The 19,482-nt window shown below is 38.2% G+C and overlaps 1 protein-coding gene across 14 annotated transcripts in view; it reads left to right on the top strand.

Moving 5' to 3' along the window:
* The window catches only part of nr5a2 (nuclear receptor subfamily 5, group A, member 2), a 188,432-nt gene that overhangs the window by 105,451 nt on the left and 63,499 nt on the right, over positions 1-19,482 (top strand). For all 14 annotated transcript variants that reach the window (XM_073063442.1, XM_073063438.1, XM_073063439.1 and 11 more), the window contains 2 exons: positions 4,417-4,536; positions 17,811-17,958. In XM_073063442.1, coding sequence (XP_072919543.1) covers positions 4,417-4,536; positions 17,811-17,958 — 268 coding nt within the window. The remainder of the gene's footprint in view (positions 1-4,416; positions 4,537-17,810; positions 17,959-19,482) is intronic.

The raw sequence follows: 19,482 nt of genomic DNA, 5'->3' as shown, positions 1-19,482 counted from the left end.
AAAACACCTAGCTAATTTTCATACATAGAATTAAGTTGGACTGTCCTAGAGATTTTATTTAAACTTCACGTCAGTTATATTCATAATTAATCTCAATGAAACATACCTTACAATGAAAAGTCCGCCAATAAAGCTGTGTGTTCACAGGATCATGTCTGCGGCACCAGACAAGAAACTCTTTAACATTTGGGATGCAGCCAGACTCTAATAACTCTGCTTGCAAGATTCACTGAAGGGAAATCAAACAGACTGTTGGCCAATGAAATAAGCATTTTCTAACCTGATGATCATAATTAAGTATTTCTATCATCTGGATACATTTGGTTCTTTCAGAATGTTCTTACTTAGTAGTTATAAACACAGTTTGGTAATATCACTATGCTGATTTGCCTCTGATTTATTCACCATTTTGAATGAATTACTGAGGCAAAGTACAGCATGCTGATGGGAATAGACAGAACATTTGCTGTTATTGACTGTGGATGGATTTGGCACAATGTGTGTATCTCCTAATACTTGATATGAAACCCACATAACAAATGGCCAAACAACTGAACTTAAAGGTGACATGGTACATAAAACAGTTTTCCTCATCTGTCACCTCGTCCAAGTACAGAGAAGCAGAGACAAACTTGTAAATGATCATAGAAGATACTTAAAATTATCATTGCACTAGTGACATATTTCTAATGAATTCATAGATTTTTTCAAGCACTTCTGAGCAGTTTGCAAGATATCATATGACCTGGAAGGTCTTAGCAGATTAGCCTTATTGAGGTTCTCAGGATCTGAAACAATCTGTATGATTTCTGTTCTAAGGAAATAAAAGTATTTGGAGATGAAATATTAATTAAATCTAATGAAATGCTCAATGTATATTTTTTCTCAGATTTTCAGAAAATCTTAAAGTAATGGTGTTGAATGCTGTTTACATTTTAGATAATTAACTCTATTGTCTGATTTCAAAGATTGAATATTAAAGATTAAAGATTAGCTTTCTTGTCACATGTACATTGAAACATCAGAGCATACAGTGAAATGTATTGTTTACATCAACAATCAACACAGTCGAAGGATTGCGGGGAAAAGCCGACAATTTTTGTCATGCCGGTGCCAACAATGCATGCCTACAACTTGCTAACCTTTACTAATCCATATGTCTTTGGACTGTGGGAGGAAACCAGAGCTCCCAGAGGAAACCCATGTGGTCACAAGGAGAATGTACAAATTTCTTACAGACTGCAGCAGGAATTGAACCCCAATCACTTGCACTGTAAAGCGTTATGTTAACCATTGTGCTAAAGTGCCACCCTCATGTGACATGCTGATTATTTTCCATGACGTAATCAGCGAGATGCTGACGGATCATGTCAGAGTGGAAAGCTTGTTTTCGCATGTGGAAAATATAAAACTACGAGGTTACTGTTTGGAAAAATAAAGGGTCACTCATTTAAATCCGAATTTGAAAGGGAAATAGCCGTTCCTTCCTGAAGCTGGTGGTGTGGTCCTTCAGGCTCCTGTATCTCTTGCCAAATTTTAGTTGCATAAAAATAGGATGGCCTGAATGGCAGGGATCTTTGATGACAGATGTCGCCTTTTTGAAGCAGTGCCTCCTGCAGATCCTGCCATTGGTGGGGAGGAACGTGCCTGTAATGTATTGGGCTGAGTCCTCTTCACTCTGTCCTGCAGGATGAGGCTGTGTGGAGGTGATCAGTAAGGGGAACAAAGGCTAGGTCGGGCTCTGCATCAAATGGCATCATCATTGGATGAAATATGTGGATTGAACATCAAAGACTTCCCACTCAGGAAAATGAAGCCTTCAACTCCCGTGACCCACACATCAGGCAAGACTGGTGTTTTGAATACCACAGAAGCAGGCTTTGCCTTTCAAATTAGAACCTTCTCCTTTATGGTAATGCAAATAAATTTTACCCAAGCAGCTTTACAGTTGGATGTCACTCACTGAATTTCCAGATTTTAAGGATTTTGATGTTTTGGGTACAGAAGATCAAAATGAATTTCTGAAGTCTTGTAACTGAAGAACAAATATTTTAGATAAAATTCATTTGCATAGTGTACTTACAAAGTTACTGCAAAATATTCCAAGCCCAGACTATATGTAGATTTCAGATAACTATTTATTGATCACCTGTCAGGTGTTACTAGTTACATAATTCAGTTATTAATATTCCCCACTAAAATATAACTTGAGGACTGCCCAGTTATTAAAATATCCCCGATATATTTGATGGTATGTTATCACACCTTAAAATCGCTTTTGTGTTTTAAGAAATTGATCATCTGGATATATAATCAAAGTTATAGAGCTGTTAAAGGCTCTCAGTCCACCATTTTCATACCAACCATCTTGCTCATATATGCTAATCTCACTTAACTGCATTATGCATTTATTCTTCAGAGTCAGGTTTAATATCACTGGCATGTAACATGAAATATGTTGTTTTGTGGCAGCAGTACATTGCAATACATAATAAATTAACTATAAACTAAGTATATATACAGCATATAAAATTTAAATTAAATAAAAGCTAAATAAATAGTGAAGTAGTGTACATGTCCATTTAGAAATCTGATGGTGGAGGGGAATATGCTGTTCCTGAAATATTGAGCCTGTGTCTTAAGGCTCCTACACCTCCTCCTTGATGGCAGCAATGAGAAGAGGGCATGTCCTGGGTGAAAGGAGTCCTTAATGACAGATGCTGCCTTTTTGAGGCATTGCCTTTTGAAGATCTCCTCAATCCGAGGGAGAGTGGTGTCTATGATAGAGCTGGCTGAGTTGGCAACTTTGCGTACCATTTTTTAATCCTCTGCTGTGGCCTCTCTATACCAGATGGTGATGCAACCAATTTGAATGCTCTTCATGGTATATATGTAGAAATTTGCAGGTCTTTGGTGACATATCAAGTCTCCTCAAACTCCTAATGAAATCCAACAGTTGTGGTGTTTTTTTTGTAATTGCATCAATATGTTGGGCCTAGGATAGATCTTCAGAGATGTTGACACCCAGAAACTTGAAACTGCTCACCCTTTCCACTACTATTCCCTTGATGAGGACTTATGTGTTTTCCCTCAACTTCCCCTTCCTGAAATCCACAATTAGTTCTTTGGTCTTAATGATGTTGAATGCAAGGTTGACATCTGATCTGTCTCACTCCTGTACCATTCTTCCGTGCCATGCCTATTTAAATGCCCCTTAAAGGTACTGATTGTATCTGTGTCCACCATCTCCTCTGGCAGAGACCTCTGGATATCAACCACACTCTTTGTTTCAATAAAAACCTTTCCCCGCAAATTCTCCTACCTCTCTTCTGAAGCCAATGCTCTCGTGTTTTTGATACACCTGACATACAGGAAAAAACTCTTATCTCACCTGTCTGTGCCTCTTAATTTTGGTTTATATCAAATCACTCCTCAATCTCCTTTGCTGCAGCGAAAACAAACCCAGCAAATCCAATTCTCCCCCTAACTAAACTCTTCAATCCAGCCAACATCTTGCATTCTCTCCAGCACAACCGTGTACTTCTTCTGATGTAGTGATGAAAGCCACACATAATATTCTGTGTGATCTACCCAGTATTATGCAAAGTTGCAGCATCCCATCTTTTATATTCTGTGCTCTGACTTATAATGACAACTACAGAATATACCTCCATCACCATCCTATCTACCTGTGAATCTGTTTTTAGGTAACTGTGGACTTGAACCCCAAAGCCTTTTTGTTTTTCAACATTCATTAGTTCTCTTCCATTTACTGTATTTACCCTACTCCCATTTGAATTCCCAAAATTAAATTTCATCTGCCAGTGCTCTGCCCAATTTTCCACCTGATCTGTCCCGCTATATCCTTGCACAAACTTTCTCACTCTCCACAGCACTGCACCGCCAACTTTCATGTCATTTACATAGTTGCTAATCATTCATCCCACATTCACATCCAGATAGTTTAAGTATATAGTATACTAAATGGGTCCCAACACTAATCCCTGTGGTACAGCACTAGTTGCAAATGTCCAATCAGGAAAGGTTTGTTCCATCACTGCTCTCCTCTGCCTTCCTCCACCCAGCCAGTTTTGGATCTCATTAGCTAGTTTGTCTTGGATCCCATGTGCATTAACCTCTGGATCAGCCTGCCAAGTCCATATGGACAATGTCTACTGCCCTACCTTCCTCAATCTTCTATCATCAATCTAGTTTACAATGTGTTTCTATTCTAGTGCTTCTTTTAAAGTACAGTCTAATGCAATGAAATAGTGTTGGGATTATTGTGCCTGCATGTGTGTCATTTCATTGCTGATGCAAACTGGTGGATTGCAGCTGCTCTGTGCACTTATCTATCAAAGCAGTAAATTCTGGGGAATTGAGCACAGACCAAATGTATTTTTTTGTGTTTGGCAGGTTGACGACCAAATGAAACTACTTCAGAACTGCTGGAGTGAGCTTTTAATCTTGGATCACATTTACAGGCAAGTGGCACATTGGAAAGAAGGCGCAATCCTCCTTGTTACCGGGCAACAGGTGAGTGCAGAATGCAACACTGCAACATACTGAGGGGACTGCAAGGGGTTTTGTGGTCCATTTACCTTTCTCTGACCTCTTTAAAATATTTGACTTTTAAGTCGATTGGAATGTACAGTGATTCAATTTTGCTTTCTTCCAAACATGACATACTGCCAATATTTGTTTTAGTGGTAGAAAAACTGAAATCAATACCTTCCAGCATAGTAATATTCATCATTGTGCAAACAGAATTTGTTGTTGATAGCAAAACTATTTAACTTTTCCTATCTCGTAGTTGGGAATAGAGCAGTAGCCCAGTATTCATGTAACAGCATTAGTAATCTAAAAGTTGGCTTAATAGCCCCATCCATGGGAATTTTAATTCCATTTAAAAAAGACAGAGAACAAAATAAACCACTGCCAGTAAACAACATCTGACAAAAATTGGTGGATTGTTATAAAACCCTAACCGATTCAATAATGTATTCTAGTGAAATCTAATCTATATGTGACACTAGTCCCACTGAGAATGATTCTCTGCTGTCTTCTGAGGTGACTGGCTACCTGGTTATCTAGCAACGTAGTTCTTTAAATGGCTTCCATCCTCTCAGGGCAGTCAATGCAATATAGGCAACAGTTATAGATCATCACTTGTTCAAAGCTCTTTTTTAGAAATTGAAGAGGAAATTAAATCAAGTCATCCTGGAAGTCAACAATGTCTCAGAAGTGTCAAACGATCAGGTTTTCATAACCCAGCACCAGACCAGGAACTCAGTAAATCACATACTTGGCTTTTATCTCTTTCAGTTCTAATCCTTCCGGTCACCAATTATGCCCACCGTAATCCTTTTCACGATCCCATTGATTAGCCCAGGCAGTTACCACCATCTGCCAGTGCAGTAACCAAATTTCCTGATCCTCTATAACCATTTACCTAATCAACAACCCAACCATCGACAACCTAACCTGTGAAGGATACTGTATCCATCACTTGCTCAGTCGTACCTGTACCTTGAGCTAACCAAGGGAATTACAATGGTGGACCAACAACGTAGTCAATAGCCCAGCCTCCAGTGTATTCTAGAATTCTGATAACAACTTCTACAAAATACACATACATTTACCCCATAGCATGTTTTATGCTACATCAGAATTTATACCTCAGAATGCTTTGAAAAGGCTACTGGTAAATGCTTCATCTTTATGTATCCTCTACAAATCAACCCGAAACTGTTAATGATTTTGGGGGAGAAGCTTGAGGGTTCTGGTCTTACTGTGGTTACCTAAGCAGTGAAGCCTTTTCTACAGACTGAGTGTTGCTCTGTCCAAGTTAGCATCTTGCACTTGGTTCATTAAACAAGGATCATCTGCTCTCTTGGGTGGATTTAAAAGATCCCATGGCACCATTTCAAATTAATGTTATTTTCTGTGCTCTGGAACACATTTAGCCATCATCCAGGAGCACAAAAAATTTCTAATCATTATCAATTTGTTATTTGTGGAAGATTAGCTTCACCATTACAGTATGATAATGTAAGACAAGCATTTTGGGAAAATGTAAGACTGTGTAAGGCACTATAATACAGACCTTTCTTCATTAAAACAGGAAGGGTATCATTATTGCCAACTCTTGTTTCATGTCATTTTGAGATTGCATCTGATGACATTGCTCACACACCTCTTGGGTGTCCAGCATTCCTCCTGTAATCTTGTCTGTCACAAAATCTTGCCATTGTCTATGAATGTTATACCTTTCACTCAAGTATTTTAGCATTTATGAATAAAGTAAGTGATTTATTTTGTGTTATAGAGAGATAAATATGATTTATAAAGTAAAAAACACACAGAATTGACTTATCAAAATGTATCAATTGCCAGCAAATAGCACAATAAAGTTTCTGTGCAATATAATTACTTCAAAGAACAGAAAATATCCAAAATTAAATCTAATTCAAGATTGTTGACTGCTAACTACTACATCAAGGCTTCAAAGAAAAAAATTAAATTAAATAATTTTAATTAATAATAATCCAAAATTAAATCTCTCAGCCTATGATAACTTTGGCATTTATCAACCAGTGATTTAATAGGCGAAACTAGCTCCGAATTTCTGTCAACTGCTGAAGGACACATTAGACCTTTCACAACAGGGAACTCCTTCCCCTCACTTCACAGAAGCGAGAAAAACTTGTCTTCAAAATCTTCACCCTCAGCTACATGCCCTACTTCTCTTAAAATATAGACTGCCCATGACCCTGCCTCTCCAAGGTCACCTAACCTATCAGGCTATGCAACTTCAGTTACATCACTGCTAGTCTGATTGGTCAAAATAGTGTTCAATTAGCTTAACTTTTCCCAACACTTTTAAGAACTCAGCACTCTCAGTAGCAGTTCATCAGGAATTCGGACATCCATCCTGTTCAGGTCACAAGCATAATTTATGGATAACCACTTCAAATCACACCAAACCTTTATTTCTGTGGTATCCATAATAAAGTACCTTAATCACTTTCCCTGACACAAGCCTAACCACTGGCTTAAATACACAAACCACTTAATCAATCATAAAACAGGAGTCGCACAGCATCCACAATCCCTGGACGATGGCCCCTACAAATGTAACCCTCTCAGCAGGGTTCATATTGCTAAACTGCTAAAGTGAAGTATGTACAGCATAGGAGTAGAAATCTTAACCAGGGCATTACAATTAATTGCCATCAAACAGCACAATAAAGTTTCTGTGCAATATAATAACTTAAAAGAACAAAATATATCCAAAACTAAATCTAATTCAGATGATTGACTGCCAACTACTGCAGCAAGGCTTCAGAGGTGAGTTTTGATTCTTGGGGAACAAAACTAAAGCTGCCTAACTCCAGTGATAACAGTATATTCAGAAAAATTCCACATCCTGACATGAGCTCCATTTTAGTCAGTCTTATGACTTCTTTCCTTTTTCTTGTTTATCTCTTTCTCTCTCTCCCTTTCCTCTCTCCTTCTCTCTCTCCTCTCTCTTATACATGATTGCCTAATTTCTCCCACATGCCATCCCTCCTACTCCTCCTGCAATCATGGCCAGATTAAGCGCATGGATTAAATCAGAGGTTCCCAAAGCGGGAGTTTCTAAGGCAGCAATATAAATAAAGGAGGTGGTGATGTATGGCACTCGGTAGCAAGAGCAGAAGTTGAAGAATTACAGACTTAATTTAAGAAATTAACTACAAATCATAAGCATTTGATCCTCAGTGTCTCATAATTGATTACAATGATCAAATGGTCACCTCATCACTTGCTGACTTACTGTTTGTTCTCTTAAAATTTGCTTGAAGCACATTATAGTTTCTGAAAAGCAAAATGATACCTCTATATTTGTCATATTATGAGAAATCTGGACTGAAGAAAACGTGTCATTTCCTGGTCCAGCACAGCCGGCACATTATCACCATTCACTGCATAGTACAATATTAGCTAGTAAAATTCCTCTACTTGAATCAGGCAGTGACTCAATTCCTGTGAATTAGGGTATGGCATTCAATGGGGCATAGTTCAGAATCTGCCCCTTTGAATGGTCTTGACCACCCTTCTCTAGCCTATGGCACAACTGAGATATTGCGGCCCCACTTTACGTACCTTCAGACAGAGTTAGGTTTTAGCTGATCTGTGATGATGTCATAATTTTCCCCTTTATTGATCACAGCGCTTGAGTTTGGATTTGAAATAGGAAATTGATCATGGTCACTAATCCACAACAAAAATGGTGAAAGCAGACCAAACAAAACAGAAGTGTAGTGTGGAGTAACTAAAAATATGGATTTATACCGTCACCAAGCAACCAACAGCAGCCTTTGTGTCTGTTGCGTGAAATAGTTTTTTTTTCAAACGAGGCAATGAAACTGTCCAGGTGCTTGAACATTTAAAGAGAATACACTCCAATAAAGCAAACAAGAGCTTGGCTTATTTCAGTCACTTTGTAAAAACCTTCAGAAATGGAAAACATTTCAAATGATGTTTGACAGCAACTCACAACAAAACAGTAATAGTTTGCGTGCTTCAAACAACATTTCATTGCTCATTGGTAAATCTGGAAAGCCCCATTCAATTGGAGAAGAACTGATTCTGCCAGCAGTAAGGGAGGTTCTGAGTATGTTTTTTGCAAGTTACCAGACCAAATAATTAAGGTGATTCTGCTCTGTGACAACTCTTTTCAAAGTTGAATAGATGAAATGTCTGAGAATGTAGAAGACCCCTTGTGTAACATACATAGGACATCAGAAGTTGCTCTGCAGTTAGATGAGCCAACATATCGATGAACAGTTTGAATGCTTCCTGGTTTACACACAGGTTCAAAGGGAAACTGCCCGTGATGCTTTTCTGTGCATTTTTAAACTGCGATAAAATTCTTTGAAGACTCAAATGCTTCATTCAGTAATCAACTCAAGAATATTAGGCATGGCATTGCTTATTTGACAGAATTACTCACAAAGTTTAATTAAATCAATCTTCAGTTGCAAGGAAATGATGTGGATCTTATCAAAGTCAAATTAATTGACTTCATAGAAGTTAATCCCATTTAAGTGCTTCATTGGCTGTCATGACCTTTTCCAATTTCTGAGCTTCTCTGAGTTGAAAGAGAAAGAAAGAATACCAGATGATGATATTCAAGTAAACTGTGTTCACCTGGGTGAGCTGCATAAAGACATGCCAGAGAGACCTCAGGATCTTCTCTCGATCCAAATTCCGGACTGGGTAATAAACCCATTCCTGAACATGTGATGAGGAATTAATAGGAAGGATGGAGGATGAATTTATCTTGCTACAAAATGACTTTGAGCTAAAGCCAAGGTTTAGAAAAATCATACCAAGACTTATGGTTGCAGAAAGAAATCTCAGAATGCTATCATGTACTGTAGATAAAGTTCTTTATTGCCTTTCCAACATCATACTTAGTGGAACATGGCTTCAATGCAGTCATCCAAATTCTTTCAAAGCAACAAAACAGTCTGCAAATTATCAAAAGTGGGGATCGGGATCTGAGATTCCTTCCGAATACTATTCAGCCTGATGTCAGGAAGCTGATATCACTGTGCCAAGCCCATCCACCTCATTGAAAGGTGAAAAAGCAATGAATCCGTGAACAGTTGGATGATTAATGTACACACTAAAATTGTTGGTGAAAATTATTTTACTGCAGTTAAATAAATAAATAAATTTATTTGTGGTTTTATATAGATTTGAATTTTTTTGCAATTATTTATCACGGCTTTGAATTTGCAGTTCCTATTTTCTTTCACTGTGCATCATAAATCAACATTCTTTATAGTTTTTTACGTAATGGCTGGGGAGAGAAAGTGGGGTGCTGGGGATGGGGTCTGGGAGACAAGGAGGCGGTAACCCATAACAGTTTGGGAACAACTGGCTTAAATCAACTAACAAGATACTTAGTGGGTGCGGCTTTTGCATCTCACGATGAGGGGTTCCTTACAATGGTTCCAGACTTGGACTGACACTGAAAGGGTTGTTGTAAGGTAACATCCGTTGAAAGGAGCCGTCAACATGCTGCCTGACCTGCTGAGTTCATCCAGCTTGTTTGTACGTGTTGATTTGACCCCAGCATCTGCAGTGTTCTTTGTGTTTGTTGTAAGGTAAGTTTTATTACCCGCAGAGTATGGAGAGCTAGTAGTGTTCATCACTGACCTGGGTTCTTCCGTGATCCTGAGGTGACAATCTCCCTAACAGATTAAGCCTGGGATATATCTGGGACACTGTTTTAGGTTGAGTGAACAGTAAAGGAGTTTTAAATGCGGAATGATTTTCCTGAATTAACTTAGTATGGAATAGCTAATATTGTACTTAAAGAATGTGCTCTATAAAAACATTATCCAACCAAAACCGATTTGTGTTTTATGTTGTTGCTTCTTTTCAGGAGTCTGGCTCTTTCTCCCAATTTGTCTTTCACACTCTTCCTCACTCCTTCAGCTAAGTTACTGTTTTAGACTCGTATTCAAGTTTAATTTAATTTCCGATCTGTACATAATAGACCTTGCAGTGTGACATCACTTGCACAACAAACTTCAATAATACCATTATTGGCAGAACTCTAGCTGCTGGGGTATCAACAAAAATGACATTAGATCTAAAACAAAATAGCAATATGACATACAGTATATTAACCTACAATTTATTAATTGTGCAGACACCTAAAATCAAAGCTCTGTAGCATTTCTTTCTGTTTAGCTTTGACTTGTGTTGCACCCTCAGAGCAGAAAAGTGTCGAGAGGTACTTTATGCCACCTCATTCAGAGGAATTGCCCAAAGGAGGATGCTGACTTTGTTGAAAGAGGTGGTGTAAATGTAGTGAATTTAATATTTCAGTAATATTTGAGTAAGGTTATAAATATATTGTTTGATTAAGCATCCTTTGGTTACATAATTCATTATTGGTTATATGTACGAAGTTCATGAATGGCATATGTCATTATATCATACATGTGGGCCATACTAAAGTAAGACAGAGTAAGCAAACACGTTATTCGGGTTCCTGTGTTTTTCTTTTGATAAGCTTCTGGAGTTACAAAACATAACAGTAAGGGTTTTGTGAAGGAAGCGGAGGACATGAAGCCTGGGCAAATGAAGAGCGACTACAAGCTAACAGTGGTTCATGAAAGATGCCAGAGAGGGAATGAAGGATACTCAGTATGGAATGCAGTGTTGTCAGAAGTTCCAGAGATAAGAAAGGGTAAGAGTGATGCAAAGGAGTCTTCATGTGAGGACCCGGTGTCAGCAAGGACATGCATGGAGTAAACAAATGTTTTGGGCAGCTTTAACCAGGACGTTGTGCTTCCAGACTTGGTTGGAGCTGCTCTCATCCAGGCAGATGCAGGGTATTCTATCCTCCTGCTGACTGCAATAGATGATGAAAAAGTTTTGGAGAGTTTGAGGGATTGTGAGTCACTTGAAATTGAATATTCGATCTTTTGTAGTGATTCTGTGATTCATCGGGCCAAGTTTTTGGCGAATGGTGTAGCCCAACATATTGAGCATGCGGTATTTAGCAGTGGTCATTCAGTACAATGTTAAAGGTAGGTGGGGAGAACTTCTCTCATTGTAGATGGCCTTGGCCAGTCTTTTATTTGTCAGAAATGTTGCTGCCTCTTATCAACTACATCTGTCTGAACGTTGTGGAGATCTGGCTGTTCCGTTCTGTTTGCTTCATTATTTGAAGAGTGGCAAATGTGAATTATTAGTTATTAAACATGAGTTTCCTTACTCCACCTGTCTGATAAAAATCTTTCTTCCTCCTACAATGATCACTCATAGCTGAGGTACTATTGCATGCATCAGGCCTTCAGCCCTGAGGAGTCACTAATCAGAGTGTTTGGAGTAGAGCTTCATATTGTGTGATTTGTGTAGTCATACAATTGAGACGGAATGTGACGTTTCATATAATATAAACATAAAGATGCAAGCACTGTTCTATAGTGCTGCCACGTGTGCTAATGAACTGTACAGCCTTCAAGTCATTGTCCTTGATAAGATCTTACCCCCAGAGATCAAAAACCTACCAGTCACTTCTGTGTTTCCAGAGCATTACAAAAAATACAGCTATAAAAATGTGACACTCTCATACCACTCTTTAAGGTAATTAAAGAAAGCTGCAGTTTAAATTACTGGCCGTGACAGGCATGTTCTTTTCTTACTTAATCAATAGTTCTTGAGGAAGTTTTCTGCATCACCAGCACAATTTCTACCACAGGCTTTTGTTTGTTAGCTAGTCTGCACATAATGCTAGGTTTGATATATTGTGTGTGACATTAGAAAAGCAGCCAAAGGCTAAATAAAAGGAATAACAATTTTTGTCTTGTTGCATTGTCTGCTGCAGAATGTTATTAGTGTTTTGATTGGTATCATAACAGCAGGCTATTTATAATTAAGGCCTAATGCTTTGATGCTTATTCACAAGAGCCTGAGGGATTTTAAAAGCTTTGATGCTTCTCTGTAAGGTATTGCAGCACTATAGCTGAAGATCGCTGTTTTCATATATATTAAGTTGGTGTTTTTTAAATTCTAATAAATAAGTCAACACAGCTTTAAATTTAAGTTGATATGTCTTGAGAAGTTTTCCTGCTTGAGCACAAAGCCACAGTGTCATTTAATCAGTTTACATGTTTGCAAATCTTTATTTTATACATCAATGAGTTAACAGAGATTGAGCAATTAGGGAAGTTTTTGATTCACCATGCAACAGGCAGATTCAATTCTTTCTTTAAGAAAATATTTTGAGATATTGCTTGGCAAAGTAAATCAACTCACTGCAGGATGAAGTATTTAACCATGTTGCCCACACTTGAGCTCCACTGATACCTGCTATGACAGCAGGGAAAAGCGATACATAACTTTTTTTGTGCCATCATTGATGGAACGACTACAAATAAATAATCAATATTAGTCTTGATTAGATTTGCAGGTGAGACTGAGGCAATTATGATAGGCCTTTAGACAAATAGGTCTAGGCATATAGTACAGGCCTTTGTCCACAAAGAACGTCTCTGCTAAAGGACCAGTAAACTTGATAACTTGGTTTAGTAAACTTGATAACTTAAGGGACTACCATCATTACTCGAAAACAAAACATTTTCAAGATTCCATTGTAGCATCCGATTTGACAGCAGTGGTTCTAGTCTGGGGATACATTGTACCATGGAGCTTCATTTCTAATCTTAACGTGACCATTCACCTTACATGAAAGCACTCGAGAGTATGTCCCCATTCTTCCTCCTGTAGATAAGAGAAACTGCTGCTCACAGAAAAGGGAAACACTTCATACCTCTTCCATCTCATTGTACATCTGTTCCGATCGGGCATCATATTATTACAACATTTCAAATGTGATTTGACTGGTGACTAAGTATTTAAATAAATATCTTGCTCAACTTTCTCGATCTTCCCAGTGATTCTTCAAAATTGTGAATTCAAAAATTTCCCCTCCTTCTGCTAAGTACTTTCTTCTCAAAATCAATACTTTGGATCAAATAGCTAATTAACCTTCTGCATAAGAGCCTTTTTAATTTGATGTGAAAAGCCTGGCTGACTGATGAATGTACACCAAAAATGCCATGTATAAATTCATCCCTGCACACCCTTTGCTGCTATGTATATGGCAGGTAAGCAGTGTTTGTGCAGATTTAAAGTAGCCCCAGTCTATTTTCTTTACAACGAAAGGATCCTTTGAGATAGTACCAATTTGCTACTCTTGCCGTAGTTTTCCCTGAGTAAGCCTCCCTCTGCCAAACATTAGTACTCAATTTACATTGATGCTGGGGAGCTGCAACTGCTTTCTCGACTGCCAGATTACAAGTGTTGCACTTCTGTGGTATTTGCATACTTTGATTAATGAACATCTGGTATTCCTCAGCCATTGGGGAAAAGCTCGATGCCAAACAGTTCATTATCTTCCATTATTTTACACCCTATTAAAATGACAGGCTTCAACAAGCATCTCCCGACAAAGTTAGATTATTAGGAAGCACTTGTTCGTATAACATTACTCTCCCTTTGCTATTGTTCCAAGTAATTCCAATTGATGTTAATGCAACATCTGATTGTATATTGTACGCCCAAACAACACTGGACATGCTGAATTGGTCTGAATATGTAAGTTAAATAGACTTACTATGAAGACTGCTGGAAATCTAGTTGTGAAATGAATGTTTCACACCACTTTTCTGATATTTCTCAACAGGACTAACAGTAAGTTCACAAACTTGCAAATCCCAAACCTCCAGGTTTGGAAGGCTGCTCTTTGTTGATGATGTCCGGACCTTATAATCAACCTTGTACTCCTCTTTGAGTTTGGTGTTGAAATACAGAGCTGACAAGCATTTAGACCTAGTGCTTGGACAACAGGCCTGTTAAAGCGAAATACTTTCAAGGGAGAGGGTAAATAATATACTGTATGTAAATTAACTTATATTTTAATTAAACAATTTTAAATTAAAAATATTAGAAATTATTAAATCTTGAACAGGATTGACAGTTTGGTGTCAACCCTGCTCAAGATCTGGTGATATGACTTAGCAGCCTGTCAAAGTTTTAGATTTGATTCCTTAACAGCATTTATGTCTTTCAAGTCAACATTGGCTGATCTGGAGAAAATAAGTTTGTACTTGCCCAAGTGTGGTCACCTCGCTACAGTTGGAGTCACAGAGAGATACAGCACAGAAACAGCCCCTCTGCACCAAGTCCACCACAGTAGTCAACCACCATCAATATTTGTCTTTCACTAATCCCTTTATTTTTTTTGTTCTCCCCAAAGATTCTACCACTTACTTACATAATGGGGCTACTTATAGTGGCCAAATTACCTCCCAACGTGCATAGCTTTGGGATGTGGGAGGAAACTGGAGCACTCGAAAATAACCTATGCGGCCACAGAGATAAAGTGCAAACTCTATACAGGCAGCATTTGAGGTCATAATTGAACCCAGACTTGCACACTGTGAGACAGCGACTCTACTCACAGTGCCATCCGTCAGACCCATTCTCTTATAAAGCGTATTAGATGTTTAATGATCTTTCATGGGTGGAGAGAACAGGAGCTCCCTGAATGCAGAACACTTTGATGCTAAGGGATAAATGAAGCTGAGTACATTATTCTTTTACATTTACTGTAATTTGTATTTTTGAAATAGTAATTGAATTGCATATTGAATATAAGCTGGAATCATGAAAGACCATATTTCCATGGTGTCCCATTGATCTGTTCGGTTCAAGAGTGAATGCAATGGCATGTGCAGAAGATTGTGTAGAGTTTACAATGTGAAGTCTACACACAAGCTTGCAATATCTGGGCCTGTATTAATCATTCTGATCCAAGCTAGAGCAAGAAAACAAATGTTGTATTTAGCCTCAGCAGCTGGAGACTAAGGTTGGTTGGTGAAACCAGTCTTGATTCCCACGGAGAGAGAGAGGGTGTGTGTGTGTGTGTGTGTGTGTGTGTGTGTGTGTGTGTGTGTGTGTGTGTGTGTGTGTGTGTGTGTGTGTGTGTGTGTGTGTGTGTGTGTGTGTGTGTGTGTGTGTGTGTGTGTGTGTGTGTGTGTGTGTTCAGTAGGAACAGGTCCAAATGCCTCCATAGTTGAATACCCCAAGAACACAATGGGGTTAATTACAACATCCTCCCTTCACACAATTGCCAGAGATCACAACTACCCTCCAACCTGCACACCTCTCTCCTCAAGACTCTAGATACAAAAGATCTGAATTATTTTATGTTTTTAATTAAAATTATTCATGGATATAAAAATAGTTAGCTTGTCAACACTGATTTGGAAGGAAACTACTTTTCACAGATGGACTAAAATGTTGTGCTTCTCCTATCAATAATAACAAAAACACTATCTGGCATATTTTATATTTAATTTTTATTGAGTTAATTTTTTCTCCTCTCACATTCCAAGTATGTTTATTCTTTAACATCTTTTAGACGATTCTGGGCCATGTAGAAACTAGGAAGAGGATAAGCAGGAGAAATAATCTTAGGTCACAGCCAGCAGTGAAAGGGGATTTGGAATCATTTTTTTGCTTCTTTGCCCCCACCCACCACTGAGAACCCTTTGTCCGTATAGTTTATACTGGCTATGTCTATTGAGTGGAGTGAATTTTATGGCACCAATTTCCATACTTCTATTATAGTATCACAATGTGTAATCATTGTTTATATGGTACAATAGAGGTGTTTTGCACTTCTATCCCAATCAAGAAAACTAACACTGAGTAATTCCAATTTACAGCACTTTGCCTAACACAGTTCGATAAATATGGGTACTTGAAAGATAATAAGTGGCAAATATATACTGTACATAGAGAGAGTGCCTGACCGGATTGCTCCATTAAAGACCTAGTGCAGATTAAATGAGTTGAATTGTCTTCCCCTGTACTGCACTGGACATGTTTCTAGCAGTTACACTACATGTGAGCTACCTCCTGTCTTAACATTATCCAGTCCATTCTATATATCTTTAAATTCCTCTAATTATGTATGATTTTCATTTCAATCACTCCATATGGTGTAAATTTCAAGACAAACCTTCACAGTCATTATTAACTATATATATATATTTAACTATGACTAAGATTATTGTTTCTGCGAGTGTTCCTTAAGCCATTGAATGAAGGAACCTACAGGTACAATTACAGTTCTTGAGTTGTTACCAAACATGGATAGTGAGCATCGTTGTTATATTGGCTCAGATTTAATACAGCCACATTGTAAACCTGGTTAAGAGTGAGTGACGCCACAGGAGGTCACATTCAATTACTTGTAACTGATTCTAACACTAAGCCCACTCTGCCTGAAGCACTCATGTAGCATCATTAACATACTTTTCAGCACAATTAAATTGATATAATTTGATTGACGCCTTTGGGTGATAGTTTCACTGACATAATTATTTATACTGATCCATTGTAGGAAAAAGAGCTGGAACCATCGAAAATTCTCCAGGCTTGCAGTTAAAACTAAAGATTCTACTCATCATATTTACTCAATAAAAAATTCCAGTCTGCCTTGTTTTTAATTGCAAATCCTGCTCCAGGGACTGGCTCACTTGCTTAAGAGGCAGCAATGTTCCATTCACCACTGAACATACTGCAGTCAATTATGGTAATGAATTGTCAATAAATATAAAAATTTAATATAGTCGGCTCTGAGTGAGTGGCAGATATGGACTTGCCTCACAGACAAATTTGCTACTGCTGCAAATATTAAGTGCACCTGAAAGAGCTGCTGGCAAGCGGACAAGTCTGTAAGGACCTACAGCACAGCTTAGGGAGTTAAGGAAGCCCCTAGGTAGGTTCCACGTGATGCCATCTCACTATGCACTTTGAGTCGTCATCTACCTGAACACTACTAAATACTTCACAGTTTTTGGATCAAAGGCCTAAATCAAGAATAAATTAGAGGATACTTCAGAATTTTTTAGCGAACACCATTTTCTAGTGAGCTTCTGCTTTGCTGCATATTTGCTGTTGATTGCTTGGATTAAATAAGGGTTGTGGGAAACCATCACATTAGATGGGTTGGCTTTGGTCTGTATCCTTTATTAATCTGTTTTCCATTGTTAAACCACAAAGCTCACAAGCAAGCACTTATCTCCTGGCTTAGAAGTTAAACCGCATTTTATTATCGATGTGATCACATCTTAAGTTGAAGCAGGGAATATAAAAATTATTCGTTGGAATAAAATTGCCATAATAAATTATAAATTTTAATGATCAATTTGTTTTCTGTTCTCCAGGTGGATTTCTCAGTGATTGCCTCACAGGCCGGGAGCACTCTCAATAATCTCATGAGTCATGCTCAGGAGCTTGTGGTGAAACTTCGTTCATTACAGCTCGACCAGCGAGAGTTTGTGTGCCTCAAGTTCCTGGTGCTCTTCAGTCTTGGTAAGTACCTCATTCCGTAAAATTTTAATCAGATGTCAATGCACTTGACCTATTAGTTGGACTTTTCGAACAAGGGTGCACTGTCTCTTGGTTTAAAACTTGAAAGGCAGTGTGGGAAGTAGTAATACAGGAAGATGTTTATCATGTTTGCAGGCATGTTGGCATTTTGGCTGCTGGTTAGAGAAAACCAAAATACTGCAGCTGCTGGAAATCTGAAACAAAAAGAGAAATACTGGGGATACTCAGTAGGTTAGCTAGAGAGAGAGAAAACAAGTTAATATTTCAGGCCTCTGGTATACTAGACTCCCACACAGCTGACTGGTGGTATTGAGGAAGTCTGGCTCTTGGGCAGGTCAAATGCCAGTGAATAAAATTGAATTTCTCCACTTCAAAGTAACAAAGCATTATATGGCTCTCATTTATAGTGTCTAAATGGTGGGAATCAGTGAAACAGACAGAAGATGATTGGAAATGGGACATAAAGGTTTGCATGATTGTTTAACAGCAATGTGGATAGGACTTATTTTTCTCTTGAAAAAAAATGAGCTGAACAATTTTTCTATGAAAATATTTCTGGCAAGCATTTTTCTATAGAATCCGCTACATATCCTTAGTTATTGTAAATGGGAGATGTACTGTAAATGGCTGTTGCTCTCTAACTAGGAATAAAATGTTATAACCTAAGAGAAAATAAAAGAATATTTCAGACAGGAATAGATCAAGCAGCCCCTCAAACCTGCTCCATCATTCTGTAAAGTTATGGCTGGTCTACATTTGGGTTCAGCTCCACATCCTGACCAATTTTCGCCATAAACCTCAATGGTTGTTCAAAAATCAATATTGAATATATTTAACGCTTTGGCTTCAACTTTGGCCATGACAGTAAAACTCCAAAGGTTAATGACTTCTTGGAAAGACATATTTGTAGTAGTTAGCACAATGCTTTACAGTACCAGCGAATCATGGTTCAATTCCCTCCACTTCCTCTAAAGACTTTGTATATTCTCCCCATGACCACACTGGTTTCCTCCAGATTTTGTGGTTTTCTCCCACAGTCCAAAGGCTTACCAGTGGGAGGTTAATTGGTCATTGTAAATTGACCTATGATTAGGCTAGGATTAAATCAGAGGATTGCTGGGTGGCATGGCTCGAAGGGCTGGAAGGGCCTATTCCCCACTGGATCTCAGTAAATAATTAAATACATTGCTTAAATGAGCAAGCACTTACTCTAAAGCCCGAGCTATAATTCCCTCATGAAAGAAAACATTATCTTAGCATAATAGGTAAATCCCTCAAAATCTTCAAATGTTTTAATGAGATCACCTTTAAATCTTCCAACTTCTAACCTGCTCAGTATTTCCTTGTAATGAAATCAATCCAGTGAGCCTCCTCTGTGTGTCATTCAAACGTTCATTCTCCCTTCACATTGGTGAGCAAAATCTGAGCAGTGTGTGAAACATTCAAATGATCCATCGCAAATTAATCTAGCTCAAGGTAAACCAGTCAATTCTCAACTTGAAAAAG

Source organism: Hemitrygon akajei, chromosome 12, assembly GCF_048418815.1.
Source record: "Hemitrygon akajei chromosome 12, sHemAka1.3, whole genome shotgun sequence".
Lineage (NCBI taxonomy): Eukaryota > Metazoa > Chordata > Chondrichthyes > Myliobatiformes > Dasyatidae > Hemitrygon > Hemitrygon akajei.
This window is presented reverse-complemented; position numbering and strand designations above follow the sequence as displayed.